General features: G+C 45.0%; 1 protein-coding gene across 4 annotated transcripts in view; it reads right to left on the bottom strand.

Annotated features, from left to right (window-relative positions):
• The window catches only part of SRGAP2 (SLIT-ROBO Rho GTPase activating protein 2), a 254,878-nt gene that overhangs the window by 68,980 nt on the left and 167,755 nt on the right, over window positions 1-18,143 (bottom strand). For all 4 annotated transcript variants that reach the window (XM_019976412.2, XM_070767834.1, XM_070767835.1 and 1 more), the window contains exons 5-7: window positions 10,046-10,108; window positions 2,681-2,896; window positions 1,995-2,123 (exon numbers count right to left, since the gene is read on the bottom strand). In XM_019976412.2, coding sequence (XP_019831971.1) covers window positions 1,995-2,123; window positions 2,681-2,896; window positions 10,046-10,108 — 408 coding nt within the window. The remainder of the gene's footprint in view (window positions 1-1,994; window positions 2,124-2,680; window positions 2,897-10,045; window positions 10,109-18,143) is intronic.

The raw sequence follows: 18,143 nt of genomic DNA, 5'->3' as shown, positions 1-18,143 counted from the left end.
TGCTAGTGGCCTCTCACTCAGCGCCCTGAGGACAGGCTCCGGACAAGCTCCTTCTTTTAAATGATAATAAGGAGCAAAATAGCCTGCTCCTTGGACTGATTTAAAAACACCGACTCACATCTGAGGGAGGGTCTGCGAACTGTGACTGACTTAGCAGTACCCACCTCTTCCGCAGAGGTCAGGGTTTTGGTGAAAGGGGAGAGAAAGCTATCCTGGCGGCAAAGGAAAGAGAGAAGGAGAACCCGCAGCAGAGGTGTGGTGGACCGCCCAGGTATGATTTCTGTTTTTTTTTTTAATCGAATGTGAGATAAACAGCAGAGATGGAACATTAGAAAGAAGTGATTCTCCTCCTCATGCTGAGAACAGGCCTCTTTCCCAACGGTGAGGAGCTGTTCCCGTGAGGAGGAGAAAGGATCCTGTCCAAGGCTCTGACCTCCGTTGAAGGACAGTGTTCAGATCAGCATCAACAAGTAGAGAGAACAAAGCAGGGCCTGAACAGGGATCAGGGCTCTACTTACCCGGTGAACGATGACACTCAGGGCATTAAGAGGCTGATACCTACTGACTCAAAGAGCCCTGGCTGAAGGGAAAGAGAAATCGCTATTTTAGAAACCTCCCCCAAGCAGCTCTGATGTGAGGCCAGATTTAAGTACTCAGTGATTTAGCCCAGTTCTTCAGTTTGCCAGGGGGGTGGATGGGAGACACAGCAGAGTTCCAAACCAGCTCTGTGATAAGCCTCTGGTCAACCAGCTAGTTACACAATGGCCAATCTTAGACCAGAACCACACACAACATGGCGAAATGTGGCAGGTCCGTTTGCAGAGAAACCAAGGTAGACAGGCAAGTATGTGAGGTCTGGCCAGAGGCTCACAAAACTCAGTTGCTGCCTGCTGACAGCCAGAGGCACATATCAGACCTCTGTGCGGAGAGCGCCAGGCTCTGCCTGAGGCCCTGGAGACTGGGAGGCTGAGGCTAGCTGGATGCTCCAGGCCCCTCACTCTGATACAGGAGGGAGAGGCAGGGGTACTTAAGCAGCTGCAGTCAGGGCTGGCTCAGAACTGGCCCAGACTGGTGTCTGCAGGTGAGAGCCATTGCAAGACGTAACTATAAGGTATAAGGAGAAGCAGCGAAGAAGTGAAGTTGCTCAGTCGTGTGCGACTCTACGATCCCATGGACTGCAGCCTACCAGGCTCCTCTGAAGGAGAAGCAGCAGCAGAAACCAAACCAAGGCCGACCCGTAAGGCCAGAGACAAAATCCTTATCCCTGTGTCTGCCCCATGCAATACACACGCGCCTAAGATTCTGATCTCTCATCATCTGTGCGTCATATCAGTGAGTATGAGCCAGAGGTCAGGGGCATCCGGGTGCCTTCCTGACCAGGACTCTGATTTGCAGTTTAACTTTGGGCAGGAACTCTTTCGACCCCCTACCTAGCTTTCCTTATCTACAAATTGGAGATTGTAATATTGACCCAAAAGAGTGACATGACAATCAAATGAGATAATACTGAGAACCATTAAGAGATATATAAACTAATAAGTAAGACACACTAAGCCTTTAGCTCTTGGCATTCAGTTCTATGGGCAAGTGGCTGATCTAAGGGAATATTTCCTGGGACACACAAGTGCACAGTGGTTGTGAGCCTGGGTTTACTAATCAGACCTAGGTACCAATTTTGCCTCTGTCATTTATTAGCTCACTCTGGGTAAAGTCATCTAAACTCTCTGAATTTAAATATGTAACAATGGAGGTAGTAACGCCTTCCTCCCAGGATTCTAGGGAGGACTGAATGAAAAGAAGTGTAAAGTGCTTCACCTGATACCTGGTACATGGCAAGCCCCAGAGGGGTCATGGCTACCATGTTCATAAGTGTTCTCAAAATGCTCTAAGATGCCCGAGCAACAGAACTGGGGCACTCCTGACCAGATCTTCAAAATCAGGAGAAGGGACCCTGTGTCCCTCGTACCCTTGCACCTTCGGCTTTAAGCACTTACATCAATAAGGTCAGACAGGTCGTGGATGTAGTACTTGAAGACAGATGCATTGGTGGCTTCCAAGGCCAGTAAGTACTCATTCCGGGCTTTAATGGCCTTCAGCTTATTCTCCGTATACTTGGCTTGGCGCTGAAAAGAGAACAGAAGTTCATTTTTACTTTTTAATTTTTTTAAGAGGGGAGACTGTTCTCTAAAAGATAAAAAGTACAGTACATTCAAGAACCACAATTGTGCTGCTACTCCCTATGCGCGTCTGCCTTAAATTGGGTTCTAATTCGGTGTAATGAGATTCAAGGGCATAATGTAGAACAGCCCAGGAAAGGTTAGTGAGGCTCCTACTTTAGACGTGTGCCCCACTTTGGTTCTGTCTGTAAATTCCATCCTCCACCCCTGCACCACCACCCTGAAGGAGTGTCACCAGACCTGCCGTGGAACGCCTGACACCTGAAGCCAAACCCTAGGTCTACAGTTCCCCTCCCAGGCTTGGGGAAAGGTGACTACTGTTTCTTGTTGGTCTGCTACAGATGCCCAGGTTCTCCCAATAACTAGGATTTCTTTCAGGGCGACTGCAAGGTCACTAGGCGCTGAAGGAACCCAGAACCTCCTCGCTCTGCTCTCCGCAGGGCACGCTGGAAATCTCCTAGCAGTCCCGACTTCCACAGTGTTCCTCCCCAGAGTCCACACACCTTCTCCTTCATCTTCTCGATCTTCTTCACCGAGCTCCTCCGGACATGCTTCTCCTCGATGCGGACGTTGGATGTGGAGTCAGGGGAGCGTGGGGCCTGCCGGTCCTCTTGCTTTACAGATTTTCCAATTTGCTTCTCCTCCTGCTTCTCCGCCTCCTTTAGCTTGCTCTGAGCACTGATGCTGTCGGCATTGTACATGTGATATGTCTTCATGACCTGCAAGACACCCCCACCCCCACCCCTAGAGGTCAAGCCAGTGGGGTCAACTCTTTGCTTTACAGACTAAGAGACTCAGCTGGACCTCTCCTCCATGAGCAATATTCTCATACCCTTAAGGGCAAAATTCATACGTGTTTGGTTCAGCAAACTTTCTATATTAAAGATCACTCCTAAGCACAGGAAAGCAGTATTTGAACTGAGCCAACATGTCTTATTGTTTAAATGATTTTATGTCTTCCACCATAGGATTGTGGAATCCATAGGATTCCACAGGAATCATTTACTCCTATTTATGAACATTTGTGAGCATTTTTACTTTATATGGGTAATTTCCGTGACTAGTCATCTCACAAGACCAAGATAGGAAACATCAGCACTCAGACCCCAAGAGCAAAGCCTTCCTGGGCTGGCTGGGACCCTGAAGGGGGCAGCACAGCACGCAGAGCAGCCCACACTTAGGGGACTTTCAGATACGAAACGGGGAAGCGGAACAGTTCCACACCTGCTTTCTACTGGCCTGTGTCCTGGGGATCTGCCTGGTTCGCTTTATCCAGGTCAAATGCCCTCTCTCACAACAAGAACAGGGCAGCCACCACTTACTGAGCAATGAGTGTACTTCCCTGACTATGTGCCAAGTGCTACGCATGCATTTTTTTATTCTTGTAGCAATCCTGTGGTCTAGACAACAGCCCCAAGAAGACTGTAAACCTGCAGAAAAATTCAGGGAAGAGCCTAAGAAGGAATCCATATCAGGTGAAACTGGAGTTGCCGAAGGAAGGACATAATATCAAAGGAGAAGATACAACATTCACATTTTTCATCACAGCAACGGTTTGGAAGTCTAGTCCCTTTTCCTAAAGAGGAGGCTGGGAAGCCTGGGACTTGCCTTCATTTCCTCCCAAACACACCACTTCTAGCCACCAGGTGTCTGCACCTCCCTGCTGGAGCTCTCTGTTTCCACACAGCGAGCCTCTGCTGCTATCTGGAAATTCAAAACGCTTGATGACAAACCAAGTTCAAGAGTGCTGACATCCTGATGCCACGAGTGGGAGAATCAGAGAGTGTGGGAGCTGGGGTGTATGCGTGTGTGAGAGCAGGGACTGAACAACAGAGGCGGACCAGGTGTAATAATAATAATCTCGATCACCTGGTCAATGCTGTGTGTCAGAGGCCTGATGTACGTCACCTCATGTAACGTTCACAACAAGTCTATGAAGGACGTGCTATGATTTCCACTTTTAAAGATGAGGAAACTGAGGCTCAAAGAAATTAACTCTCACATCCAAGGTTACACAGCTAGTAAATAAATCAGAATCAGGATTCAAACCCAGGTTTGTCAGGCCACAAATTTCATGTCCTTAGTCACTGAGCACCAGTGTCTCCCTTCTGTATGGGCCACGGCTGGATTAGTTGGGAAGAAAGGCTAAACTGAGTCAAGAGAGGCTTAAAAAGAGAATCCGGTTTCCATATCAATGTTGAGTTAGAGCCGTAGTCTCAAATGGGGGCTAATTTGGCCCCCCCGGGGGAACAATCCCCAGAGAGATTTTTCATTGTCATTCATCTGGCCCCAAATGTCCGTGATTCCAAGGCTGAGAAATCCTGGGTTAGAGGAATTTTGTGGGTATGTATACTCCTCCCTTAGCTGGAGGTGGAGGAAGGAGTATAGAATATTAGGATACTGACAAAATCAAAGTGCTTTAGACATTAAATCATGTCTCACTTTCGATGGAGAGTGTTTAAAATCAGTTCCACCTTACTCTGAACCTGACATTTCCCTTAAGTATAAGATCTACTCTGTATATTCTCTACATAGGAGAAGCAATATTTAGCATCTGACAGCAATAAAAACCTTCCTAAGTAATTTGTCTTCCAGGTTTCCAGACTGACTAAGAAGCAAGAAATAGGCATCTGCTATCCTAGCTGAAGAAGGGTAGATAGGAGGCTCCTTTTTCTCTTTTCATCTGAATGTGACTAAGGGATTCAAAAGTTTGAGTGAACCGTTATGAAAGTGAATTGATTTTAAGAAAGTGACTTTTTATTTCATGAAGATGTGTGATAAATAAAGAGGAAATGCTGTTAATGAACAGGAAGGACCAAATGAAAGGGGGAGCTCAAAGGCCAACAGGACAACAAATGAAATAGTAAGAATTAACAACGCATATTACTCCTTTCCCCTAGAGAACTTAAAGAACTCACTTTACAAGAGGAAAACACTACCTCGTCTAAGAAACTATAAATTCCTAAGGGTAAGTACCACTTCTTCTTTTGTGTTTTTCTTTCTTCTCCACAGTTAACAAATATGTTATGTACACAGTGGTAGATTTACAATCAATGTCATTGCCCAAATGACTGAATCTCTCCTCTGTGCAAATACAGGAGAAGTATAACTAGGGTCCTTCAACTCAAGGGGAAACTAAGGATAAAACTTGAATAATTGATTGTAAAAAAAAAAATTGTTGGAGACATAGGGAACTCAAGATAGGAGTTGGAGAAATATATACAGTGAAGCAAATACAAACTAGGGGGAAAATTCTGAAGTCTAAATTCTCAGTTCTACAAAGGAATTCACTTTACTTTGAAAAACCAAATATTGAATTCATGTCTTTAATTCTGCTCCCTCCCCAAGCCACACCAAAATAACAGAAAAGAGTTTTTATGTTATTTTTTAGTTATAAACTGAGAAAAAGAATGAAAGCCGAAGATGAAAAGTGGAGCGGCAAGAAGCAACCAGACGAAATCACAGAAACCCTCAGAGGAATCAATGGAAGTGGGATGAAGGTGGGGCTAAGAACAAAAAGTACTGAGCGCCTGAGAACAATCAGACTTCCAGACCTCCCCTGCCCCTCTGCTGGGAAGACTAGAGGTTTATTTTCTTAGGGAGCGTCTATGTCTGGGGACAGCTGGCCCAGCTGAGGATAGGGCTACTGAAACTAAAACAGGAAAATTCTATACTGAATGTTGAGATGACCAGGTCTCTTCACAGCTCAGACTCTAGATATAGGTAGGAGATTAGAAAAGCCTTATATGGGGAACTGCTCACCTGATACAAAAGACCTACACATACTGACATCAGGGCTTTCCCAAGGACACAATCCAGTCAGGTCACCCTATAGGAAAGACCACAGTTGACACAGAACTTTCAAGCACCATTTAGTGTCTCACTTTAAAATATGAGCAGGCAACTGAAGATTACCAGACATTTAAGGAAAATATCTAATGTGAAAGACCAAGACCAGAACAAGCAATTTGGGAGAAAACAGAAAGTATACAGAAAGAAGAAAACTTCAAAATTAATCCATCAATAATATCCTTAGTAAGATCATTAAGAGATGAAAAGACAATAATCACGAAACAAGAGCAGGATGCAACAAAAAAGGAACATTTAGAGAACAATAGAAGAGCCCTTGGCAATTAGGATTTAATTCAGACATCTCTCCAAAGAGACTGACTTCACGCCCTTCTTCTGTGTATACACATGAAAGACTGATCACCTCACCTTTTTACTTTTTTACTGCTTTACTTTTCTGTCTCTTATGTTAAAATTAATGCCTCGAGTTCAAGGACATCCCTTACATGTCTTTGTATCCCTAGTGCCAAGTGCTGGGGACTATTAACTGACATTGTTTCAAGGAAGCAGGTGCTAAATTCCACTCTGAAGTGGCTCTGCAGACAGCTGCCGCACCAAATCAAGGGGATATATATTCATGGGTAGTACAGGAGCTTGAAACCTGTGGGGCGACAACAGCTTCAATGTCCCCACACCTCGTCTTTCTTTCTCAATCCTAGGGCTTCGCTGGCTCTTCCTGCTCAGCCAGTCCGCGTGCCTTCCATGCCCCCGCCTTCACCCCTTCCTGTGGGAGCTGGTTGGGCTTTTCCAGATACAGCCTTAGAGTATAACCGAGGAGAGAATTCTGGAGTTCTTTGGGAAGCAGTGTGCTCTGACTTCAAAGGCATTCCTGATTCATCAGTCAGAAAATGAAAACCACTGATACCGTGGCCTACAAACCAGCCAGTCCGTTAGGGGGTAAAGAGCACGTGGAGGAGAATGCGCCCTAGGATTGCTCTCTGAGAGCAGCTGTGGCAAGCGGCCTCTGGCACAGAGTGCCAAGTCAGGAAAATCAAAGGCCCTTCAGGCAGAAAAGAGGAAGGTGCAGAAAGGCAGCTGGCCACTGATGGTGAGCATCTGGGCCTCTTGCCCAGAGGCATCTTTATTTGGGAACACCTGGGTCCTGCCCCTTAGATTACCAGGATTCAAAAATATCTAAATTCTCAACCCAAAGGTAATCAGTCTCCCCAAAAGAGGTATTTGTGGGCATTAAGGACAGATACAAGGAAACAGGAGCACTGAATATGCTGGGTTCCTTTACATCCTTGGTTTCCTTCATCCCATGCTTGCAAATAACTTGGACTGCTTTTCCGAAGATCAAACGAGGGCAAAGTTCCTTACAAAAAGTCCTTCCTTGTTTTCTTCTTAACTCCTCTGAGGGGGAGAGAGACAGACAGAGAGAATGTGTACAACAAGTATCTCCTGGAGCCAGCATACAAAAGTCCCAAGCTCCTGCTTGAAACCACTGTCATGTAGGGTGACAATCACCCTGGCTTACTCAGGACTTTCCTAGGCTCAGCACTGAAAGTCTCATGTCCTGGGAAAGGCGTCAGTCCCAGGCAAACCGAGAGAGAGTTAGTCACCCTAATGCCATGGTACCTTACTCAGACCAGTCCTATACTTATTTTACACTCCAGAAGAAAAAACTTATACTTCTATTTTCTGAACTTTCTAAAGGCTAACAATCTGCAAACTCATCTGACCCTTAACTACAGTCTGATACTTCACGAAGCATGAGTCCCCCAAATCCCCCACTCCCCCAGGAAATGGGAGACACCAGCACATGGAATATGTGGAGATCTGGCTCACAGAGGTCTGGAGTACCCACTAAGATCATACAGCTGGTGGAGACCAGGTAGGATCTGGGTTGCCTAATTCAGGAGACTCTAGTCATTAGAGCAGGGGTTTCAATCTTGGTACTATTGACCATTTTAGGCCAGACAATTCTCGGTTGTGGGGACCTGTCCTGCACATTATAAGATTTCAGTTGCATTCTGACTTCCAGCACCTCCTACTCCAGTTGTGACAATCACAAATGTCTGCAGACATTTCCAAGTGTCCCCTTGCCTGAAAAATCCCCCTGATTGAGAATCACTGCACCAGACTGTTTTGCCTTCTCTGGAACTTTCCATCTCTGCTCATTTCTCTTTTCCTACTGTCTACTGGCCTTAAATAGATTATAAGAGTGTGTACCAACTCACCTAATGGAAGGAGACACCATGCCCAGCCAATTCTTGGTTTGCACACCAGTGGGAGGACCTTATGCTCTGTGTTGACTGTGGCCTCACGGTGGCCAGTGAACACTGGTCAATGTTGGACTGCCTGAAGACTACAGCTGGAAGTGCCACCTTGGCCCTCCTCAGACCAAAGCAGTGAGTTCCAAGGTTTTCTTTCTTACACCAAAACATATTATGTCTTTTCACTTATTTATTAAAAAAAAATCATGGTACATTAGGGGACCAGGATGCAGAGTAAAGCTAACAGATCCCTAGACACTGCTCCTCCTCTGTTGCCTCCAGGTCCCCTGCAGAAACAGCATACTGGATTCAAATTGGTTTGGGGCTTGCTGATTATCCACCCTACTCCTCCCTAGAAAGGGTGACAGCAGAGACCCAAGATGCTTATGGGAAAATGAAAGGATTCATATAATGACTACACATGTCATTTTTTATCCTGGTGAATTATCTGCCAGAAGAAAGGAGTAACAGCTCTTCGTGGTGCCTAGAAGATGCTCTAAAAATAAAGAGCAGAAGTAAAGCATTAAAAAGACCAGGGGGTTCAGGAAACTCATCCAGTCTGAACATGGTTCATGAACATGCTTCTATTTTTAAAAAGGCTTAACTTCATTTGAAAGAAATGAAGACTTGGGAACTGAACCAAAGGGAACCATCTATCTACTTGGCTTCAGAGCAGAAGAGTCACAGAGCAGAAACTGCAAACAAACTGAGCGTCAGTGGAGACAAAACCGATGACCACTCTACCCTATTTACTTGCGTAACAGTTGCCCTGACAGCGTGGCCACACCTCAGCTTTTGGATCAAGAACATGGAATTCTCTGATCCCAAATGCCTGTGATACGTGTCGCCACTGCCTGTCTTCCTGTGAATTAAAAAAAGGAAAGAAAAAAAAAAAAAAAACTATAGTGAATAAGCAAGTAAACACAGGAAATTAATTTTGCCTCCAAAACAGGATGGGGCAACCCTGGAGAAAGACACAAAGGCCTGGCACAGCCCAGCTGGAGAAGGGGCCCTGAAAGGCGTTAGCTGCACAATAGGAATAGTCCCTGTATGGCAGCAGGAATTTCCTTGGTGTGCATGTTTGTTTTAATTACGAAACATAACCAGGACAAAAACAGCCCCACCACCTCCCTGTGCCTGAAGAAACACGCGTCAGTCACAGATACCATGTGCCTGCAGTGCTGGGCACTTCAGAACAGACTGTGTTTTCGCCACCAAAGCCTGGCCCGTCAAAGCCTGGCCCGTCACTGAGGTATGGCCTTTACAAAACCCCAGAGAGTCGATGCAGAGATCTCTCTGCTTGAACTGGCCCCTTATATTAAGAGCATCGAGGACTCTGCTTCCCTCTAGAGCGCTCGCTCTGGTCTCAAACCAGGAGATAAATCCGAGAACTGACGCAAAACTTTGAACAACAGGTCCTTTCCAACAGGGTGTGTACTATTCAAAGAGCAATAGCAATGTAAACTAAGTTCCTTACTATTAGCTTCGGGGTCCCTCGTTTGCTATTCATGAGGGTCAGCTGTGCTGGTGACCTAGACCTTGGCTGGTCTCTGGTGATTAAGCCCCCAAAGAAGCCAGAGTTAGCCTGCATAACTAAAGAGGGATCCTATTTTGAGAAAGTGTTTTTGGGCTCAATCCAGTTTGAAAATAAGAGTGCAAGAAGAGATGGGTGAAGTCATCCCCAGTGGGGATCATGCACTGTCCTCAACAGCTCAGCTCTGTTGCTGACATGACTATGGCCACAAGCTGCCAAATGCTGCTTCCCTCTGCCTGTGAAAGGGCCAAGCAACCCAGCTGATTTACCGAGTAGAGCTCATTCAGGACCTTCATCAGATCGTCTTGGAGCTGCTGGCCGACTTCTTTACTCTGCAAAGAAAGAAGAATGAAGGTTAACTGGGAAACAGAAGGAAGGAGGAGGAGGCAACAAAGGCAAGAGCAGCATTGACTCCACAAATAACGCAGACTCAATTAAGGCCCATTATTTAACCCAGCAAATCAGATAACCACTCCGATCAGGCCAAATTATGGTCGGATTACTCAAAGAGTTTTAATAAAATGAAATGTGCCCCTTTGAGAGTCTAGCAAAGGCAATCGTGTGGAGGGAAAATGGGTTGTAGCCTTTGATTTTTCAATTGGCTGCCAAAGAGAAAGCTACAACCTACTTAGCAATAGTTAGGTGGGATGAGCTTTTTTGAATCCTTGTAGTCAGGCATTCCTGACAATTGTGGAGCAAAGTAAGAAGTGAAATAGGATGAGACAGACATGTGTATATAAATAAAATATCCAAGGACTTCAAAGTACCTGACTAAATAGGAACCTCCAAGCAAAAAGAAGTTATACCTCTTAATTGCTTTATTGGTAGAAACACCAGACTCCCAGGGCAGTGGTATGTCAATCATGACTGGTTGCTAATGTTACTTGAGACTGATAATACACATTGAAAGTGAAAGTTGCTTAGTCGTGTCCGACTCTTTGCAACCCCATGGACTGTAGTCCATGGAATTCTCCAGGCCAGAATACTGGAGTGGGTAGCCTTTCCCTTCTTCAGGGGATCTTCCCAACCCAGGGATCAAACCCAGGTCTCCTGTATTGCAGGTGGAGTCTCTACCAGCTGAGCCACAAGGGAAGTTCATAATACACATTAAGAGTCTCCAACAGGTTAACCTTAAGCAGTGGTAACTCTCAGATTCTTTGCTGCTGCTGCCCAGGGCTGGCATCTAACTATATGGGGAGAAGGGCAGAAATAAAGAATAAGGAAGCAGGAAGGAAATAAGAGCCATGCCTTTGATACTGAATGTTTATGCAAAGCCCACGAGAGCAGAAACATAAAACTGACTGGCATCACCAGGTTATTGAGAGGGAAAGCCCTTGTTTAATCTTCTGCCAGCTCCTAGGTCTTTCCTACTAAAAATTAGATACCAACAACACCCTTCTAATAGGTGGTATAATACTACTCCCTGGGACACCTCAGCTCCCACGCAAAGAAATTCCTTGACATCCTCCATGTCAGACACATAATTATTTAAGAATTTGCTTTTTTTCAAGACGTATGACTTTAAAAATATTTTTTTTCTGATTACAAAAGGAATATATACATTTATTGCAATAAATAAGAAAACTCAAAAAAGAAAATGCAACCCTTAATTCCTACTCCTAAGAAATCACCACTTCAGGTTTGTTATACATTTTTCTCTCTACAATGTTTATGGAATTTGGATTGCATTATACACACTGTTAGGGGGCTTCCCTGGTGGCTCAGAGGGTGAAGCGTCTGCCTGCAACACAGGAGACCTGGGTTTGACCCCTGGGTCAGGAAGATCCGCTGGAGAAGGAAATGGCAACCCACTCCAGTACTCTTGCTTGGAAAATCCCATGGATGGAGAAGCCTGATAGGCTATAGTCCATGGTGTTGCAGAGTCGGACACGACTGAGCAACTTCACTTTCATACACACTGTAACTTATCCACTTAGACATAAGCTGTGAATATTCCCCTATATATTATTCTTCCATAGCATTATAATAAGATTATATTGATGTAGTTCCTATACTCTTGCACATTAACTTTGCATACAAATTTTTATAATAAAATGTGCTGCATTTAATTACTTTGTATATAATTTACATACACACCTTGATTATTTTCTCCTAGAAGTAACCTTGCTGAGTCAAAGACTGCTAACTTACACCATTAAATTGCCCTTGGGAAAAAATGTACCCATTTAAAATACCACCAGAAGCATATAAGAATGTTCTTTTACTTTTTTCTGTCTTGAAAACTCTATATGGTATCCTCTTTTAATTTACAGCCCTTTGATTCTAGTGAGCCTAAACTTTTTTCTTACATGCTTAGCAGTCATTTTCACTTTTCTTTCAGACTTTGCCACTTTTCTGTTATGGAATTAATTATGGAATATAACACATGTATGACCTTTGTTGTGAGCAGACAGGAATTTTTACACTTGGTAGTGTGGAGAGGGATAGAGGGAGCCCTGAATTAGCAGTCATGAGGCTCTTCTCTTTCTAGCTCCTCCACCATCAAGAAGATAACTTTGGACAACCTGGTCATCTCTCTGGACTTCTGTTTTTCTTTCCAAAGAATGAAAGTCTTTGGCTTAAACATTCCTAAGTTCTTTTCCAACTTCTGCCATTTTATAATTTTTCACCATCTCTTGCCTGGCTTATTAGATTCGAACACCAGCCACTTCAGTGGACAGTGGGTTGGCCTTCCTCCATAGAGTAGAAGATAATGAGCAGGTTCTCCTCTGGGACCAAGATGCTTTACAAAATGGATGGCTTCAGGAGTATCTTGCCAACCTTAAATTTACTATCCCCAAATGACTCTCGCTCAATGCCCTCAACCGCTGGAAGAAGCCACAAGAGGAAACGCCTTTCATCTAGGATTCCCATCACGAGCAGAGCTGAGCCCCATGAAAGTAGCAGGGCTCCAAGGAGGTGAAGTGAGGCGAAATGACTCAACCACTAGTCCCAGAGTCAGCAACAAGGCCAGGAAGTGACCACGAGTATCACTGGCAAAGGCCCTGCCCTCTGGCCTCCAGGCCAGCCCCCGCTGCCCACCTCCCAGCCTCCCCTACACCTCCTGGTGTTTCGATGGCAGACGGTCCAGGAGAAGGCTCCCATTCCTCTACCCTGCTGCCGACCCATGACTTAAATAACCTAGCCCTCCACAGGAGATGGGATGGGGAGGGAAGAAAAAGCATGACCAATAGAACAGCAATTAAGCCCAGGCAGATGTTTCCTTTCCTGTACTGATTAGTTGGAAAAGGACCGACTCAACTGTTATCCCTGTTTATTTGAACAGGCTGCTGAAGTGATCCTGACTTACTCTCCTTCTGGCTGTGGGCTGGGCGGGGAACACATGTGTTGTCAGCCGGGTTACAGTTATGAGAGAGCCCCCCACCATCGGGAGCCACTCTGACTCGAGGGGAGAGGCAGGAAATAGCCTGTACCTCTCCTTTCACAGATGAGAAAAGGCCACCGTTCTCCATTTCTGAAACCTTAGCTGTGTGCCTCTGGGGGCCAGTGTGGCCCCGGTGACCTGAGAAGGGCTTCTGTGCTGGCGTCGGCCGCGGAGCGGTTGTCAGAACGGGGAAGCTCCAAGGGGGCCCCACCCAAAGACAAGGGGGACATTTATTCCTGGGAACAACAGGGCCTGGTGAGGCCGTGACAATGTAGGCTGTGGGGCCTTTCCGTTTCCTATGAAAAACAGCAAGGGGCTCCGAGGCAGGGAAGAGAGAGAGCCTACAGAGCAGGCTTTGTGAGCTATCACACAGCCTGAATCTCTTTTCTTTAAAATTTCTTGGAAGAGAATGAGTCATCTAAACATCGTAGGAAACCAAATAGAAGTCGAGGGAAAAAATGACTTTGGGCAAAGTTTTTCTCTTAAATGTTTGCATAGTAATCTTTGCCTGGAAAAAAAGAGAAGATGCCTAAATTTAGACTAGAGATGTGGCACAGTGAACAATGCTGGTTCTCTGGGGGGGAGGGCCCTGGTGTGCCCAGGCGGGGGCTTTTATTTTGACACTCACCACAACTGTTTGGCCGCGTGTTTCCCAGGCCCCCCACCCCCACCCCCTGCCTGCCTGCTGCCGGGGCGGGGCTGATCGGAAGGCAGCGAGATTGCAACAGGGCCTGCCAGCTGTGTGCTTACAAAATGGGCAGGGAGTCCTCCAACAGATAACAGCTCTGGACAACAGAACCGAAACATACAGCCTCGTTTCCCCAAGACCAGCAAGTTCTGAAAGCTCCTCACCCACAGCAAGGATACAGCAGCAGAAACATAAGGAAACATGGGCTGGGCTGGTGGGACACTGGTCCCTTAGCTTTGGAGCAATATATGTCCCTGAGCTGGGATGGGCCTTGTGTGAGCACCTCCCAAATAACACTGATTAGGAAAGGGTTTTCAAACCAGTCCTCATCAGGGAGGTTACCTGACTCTCTATGTACTTACTCAGCACCCACGTGGCTTGGCAAGCTGGAGAGGAGGGGCTGTGGCTTACTGGCTCTCAACCTATACTACAAAGCTCTATTATTTGATAGGCACCAGATTACCCCTTATTTGTATGAAAGAGAAAAAGAGGAAGACATGTCTCTGCCATGTGGTGAGAGCTAATTTCAGCTCCGTCTCAAGGCTGAGCCTGTCAGCAGGTAGAAACAGTAGGGTCATTTAGTTCTTCGCCGATTAGCTTGTGTCAGCAGATTTCCAAGAAAGAATCGAATTTTCAAGGGCATATAGCTCCCTCCACCAGGGCTACCCTCCTCCCTACCCAAAAGATACTTCTGAGACTGACTGTTAAAAAAATGTGAAACTGAATTTACATGAACAGATTTCAGAGGAAAGAGACATGAACCCTATACAAAGCTCTGGCAGCAAGAGAAGTGTCACCAGATGGACAGTGACAGTTTCAGGGGCACTGGGGCTCACTACTTCAAAGTGGCCAAATGTCAAGAGCTAGAGCTATGCCTGAAATGTTTTTTGGGGGAGGACAGGGCTAAAAGTAATGGCTGTGCAGCAGCAGGGCCAGCACTGGGTGACAGTGGGCACTGTGTCTGGCCTCGCCCCAACCCAACTCAGCCCATCAAAATAGGTGGTGCAGGGTGCGGCAGTGGGCGTGCAGGGTAGGGGGATCTGGTCAGAGCTCAGGAGTGACTTCTAGATTTCCCTGTGGCCACACTACTTGTGGCTGTGCGGCGGGACACTTTCTACCCAGCTTTCACTCGCTGACTAAGATACCACATGGTGGCTGTAGCAAGGTCGTGCTTTGATGATACTCTGGAGAGCCCACGGTAGCATAAAAATACAAATATACTGAACTGCAAGACATATAGAGAGGGAGGCTAGGAGCTGCCGTGAAAGAAACACCTTGAAGTTCTTCTACCTTCTGAAGACAGAGTAGAACAGGATTTCTAAAAATACATTTAAAAAACTGTAATCCAGTATAATGTGTGTGTGTCTACAGTAAAAATAGTTTATGTGCAGTGCTTTCTGATATTTCCTATTCTTTTCTCTTTTCTTCAAGTTTTTAATGCTAGTCAGAATTTACTAAATTCATTTTACAATTAATCAATGAGTCGTTATACACAGGTTTAAAAAGACTAGACCCACAAATTGTGGCATTGATAAAGAAAATAGTGGAAGAAGCTCACCAACCAAGATAAGTGCTATGTAACTTGGCCCTCAAGTTGGCTAGTTACATGCTTTGAAGAAGGTTCAATTACTAGCTGCTGGCAAGGTGGGAAATGCTGGGTTTTAAGGAGTGATCTCTAAGAATCCATTGGCAAATATTTATAGAACATCTATTATGTGTCAAGAACTTGTGGTTTAACTGGAAATATAGCAGTATACTGAGCTTCCCTGGTGGCTCAGTGATAAAAGAATCCGCCTGCCAATGCAGGAGACGAAGGAGACATGGATTTGATCCCTGGGTCAGGAAGATCTCCTGGAGGAGGAAATGGCAACCCACTTCAGAATTCTTGCCTGGAAAATCCCATGGACAGAGGAGCTTGGCATGCTGCAGTCCTAGGGTTGCAAAGAGTCAGACATGAATGAGCATGCACACACAGCAGTATACAAAACAGTTTAAAAGTTTACAGTCTATTGAGAAAGATGGACATGAAGCTGATGTCTGAGCCTATGAGAATGCCGCTCTTCCAGTCTCAAAAGCATTACTAGAGATGGAATTCTTATCTTAGTTTTCTAGTTCAAGAAGAATTTTTTTTTTCTACCTTAGCCAAGAGGTTTCTACACTTGACCTAACTCCAGAGCAAGTTAGAACCTAGCTTGCTAGAAACAGAAATGTGATTTCAAAAAATCTTGCTTTTTCTTTGAATTTTTCTTTCTAAGTTACTAATAGGTATTTCCAGTTGTAAAGATATTGCATCAGTATAAGTGACCCCCAAAGCAGTCACATTTCATTTTTAAAGAATCCCTTGAGCTTCTCAGCATCATACAAACTAAAAACTCACCAGGTTCTCCTTCACTCAGACGTAGATGAGCATAGTTAAATTCCCTCTGTAACAAGAGTCATATTTTAAAAGAAAATGTCAGAAGCCTGACACAGTCTGAGCCACATTATATCCATCTCAGAATTCGCCTTTTGAAATACACCTGGTTTCTCAATTAGATTCCTGTTTATCTAAAGAACTTAATCTTAAGAAAATCCCAAAGCTACTAAAATATGAAACCACCTAAAACTAATGAAAGAGACAGACTCTAACTTTAAACCTGATTTCTGTCTTCCATGGTGCCCAGCCCACTGCTTTGCACACAGTAGCCAGTAAGATAACCAGTTGCTGAATCAATTAGATAAAATTTTAGACTTACACATCATGCTTTCACAGAAGCTACTCCTCAGGCAGGACTGTAGCTAAATCCCTCCAATAGAGAGGCTCTATCAACCACAGGGAAGAAGAATTTTTGGTTTTTCTTATACTGCTGCTGCACAATCTATTCCCCTCCCCAGTTTCACTAATAACAAAAGTAATAATAACTCTGCAAGAAATAAGCAATTTTCCTACAGGAGAGGAGTAGATGTTCAGCAAAAAGGAAGAAGTCGGTGGGGATGGGGGTCAGTGGCTGTAGAGGCAAAGTAAAAAGGATAGATTTATTTTCTATCTCTCTAGGTAGATTACACAGAAAAGATCCTTCTCAGATGTACAACTGCGACTTAGTTCAGTTGGGGTGATAAATTAAATGTCTAAAGGTAGGACAATCCCTGCTGCCTAGGTCAGAGAAGACAAAGAATGCCCACTACTAAATTCTGGTTTAATGAAATCCAAGAGCGTTCTCCTCTAGGGCACTTGTTTCTGAAAGCCATTTCCTTAAGGCTTTCCCAGAAGTTCTGGAATGTATGAGTAGTCAGACTTAATAATCCACAGTAACGCTAGTAGGCCCTGGGAGAAAATCCATTCTTTGCTATGACAGTGAACTCTATGGATTCAATTTCTACCTCCCATGGATACTTACTGTGCTCTGTTACAACAGACTGGAGCCTCCTATCAGGGAAACATCTGATTCAGACAAGGCTGAGTCCCACTGGACTAAGGCAGGGGTGGGGTGGAGGTGGGGGACAGGAGGAGACTGAAGGCCCTCTGCTCTCCCAAGACCTTGGAATGATACAATGTATTCATAAAACACAACCCTATAGCAATCGGAATGTCCTCCCATGGTTGTTCCAATCTCTTGGAATGGACTATTCTAGTACTAGGAAATTAGAATAGTAAGTAAAATTTTAGAATAGTAAGTAATATTAAGCAGAGACATTACTTTGCCAACAAAGGTCCGTCTAGTCAAGGCTATGGTTCTTCCAGTAGTCATGTATGGATGTGAGAGTTGGACTATAAATAAAGATGAGTGCTGAAGAATTGATGCTTTTGAACTGTGGTTTTGGAGAAGACTCTTGAGAGTCCCTTGGACTGCAAGGAGATCCAACCAGTCAATCCTAAAGGAAATCAGTCCTAAATATCCATTGGAAGGACTGATGCTGAAGCTGAAACTCCAATACTTTGGCCACCTGATGTGAAGAACTGACTCATTGGAAAAGACCCTGATGTGGGGAAAGAGTGAAGGCAGCAGGAGAGGGGGATGACAGAGGATGAAATGGTTGGATGGCATCACCAATTCGATGAATTTGAGCAAGCTCCAGGAGTTGGTGATGGACAGGGAAGCCTGGCCTGCTGCAGTCCATGGGGTTGCAGAGTTGGACACAACTGAGTGACTGAACTGCACTGAATACTAAGAAAACAAGCTGAAAGTAATATCCCTTAAAAGGAAAGAGACAAGTCCGAGGCTTCGTTTCTTAAACCATCACTGTGATCCTTCTCTTGGCAAATCCCCATCTTTAACTCTTCAGGATAATGATCTGTGGGAGTGGAATGGTGTCT

This window comes from Bos indicus, chromosome 16 (assembly GCF_029378745.1).
Source record: "Bos indicus isolate NIAB-ARS_2022 breed Sahiwal x Tharparkar chromosome 16, NIAB-ARS_B.indTharparkar_mat_pri_1.0, whole genome shotgun sequence".
In the NCBI taxonomy this organism is placed as follows: Eukaryota; Metazoa; Chordata; class Mammalia; order Artiodactyla; family Bovidae; genus Bos; species Bos indicus.
Note: the sequence above shows the minus strand (reverse complement) of the source record. Positions and strands in the feature narration are given on the sequence as shown.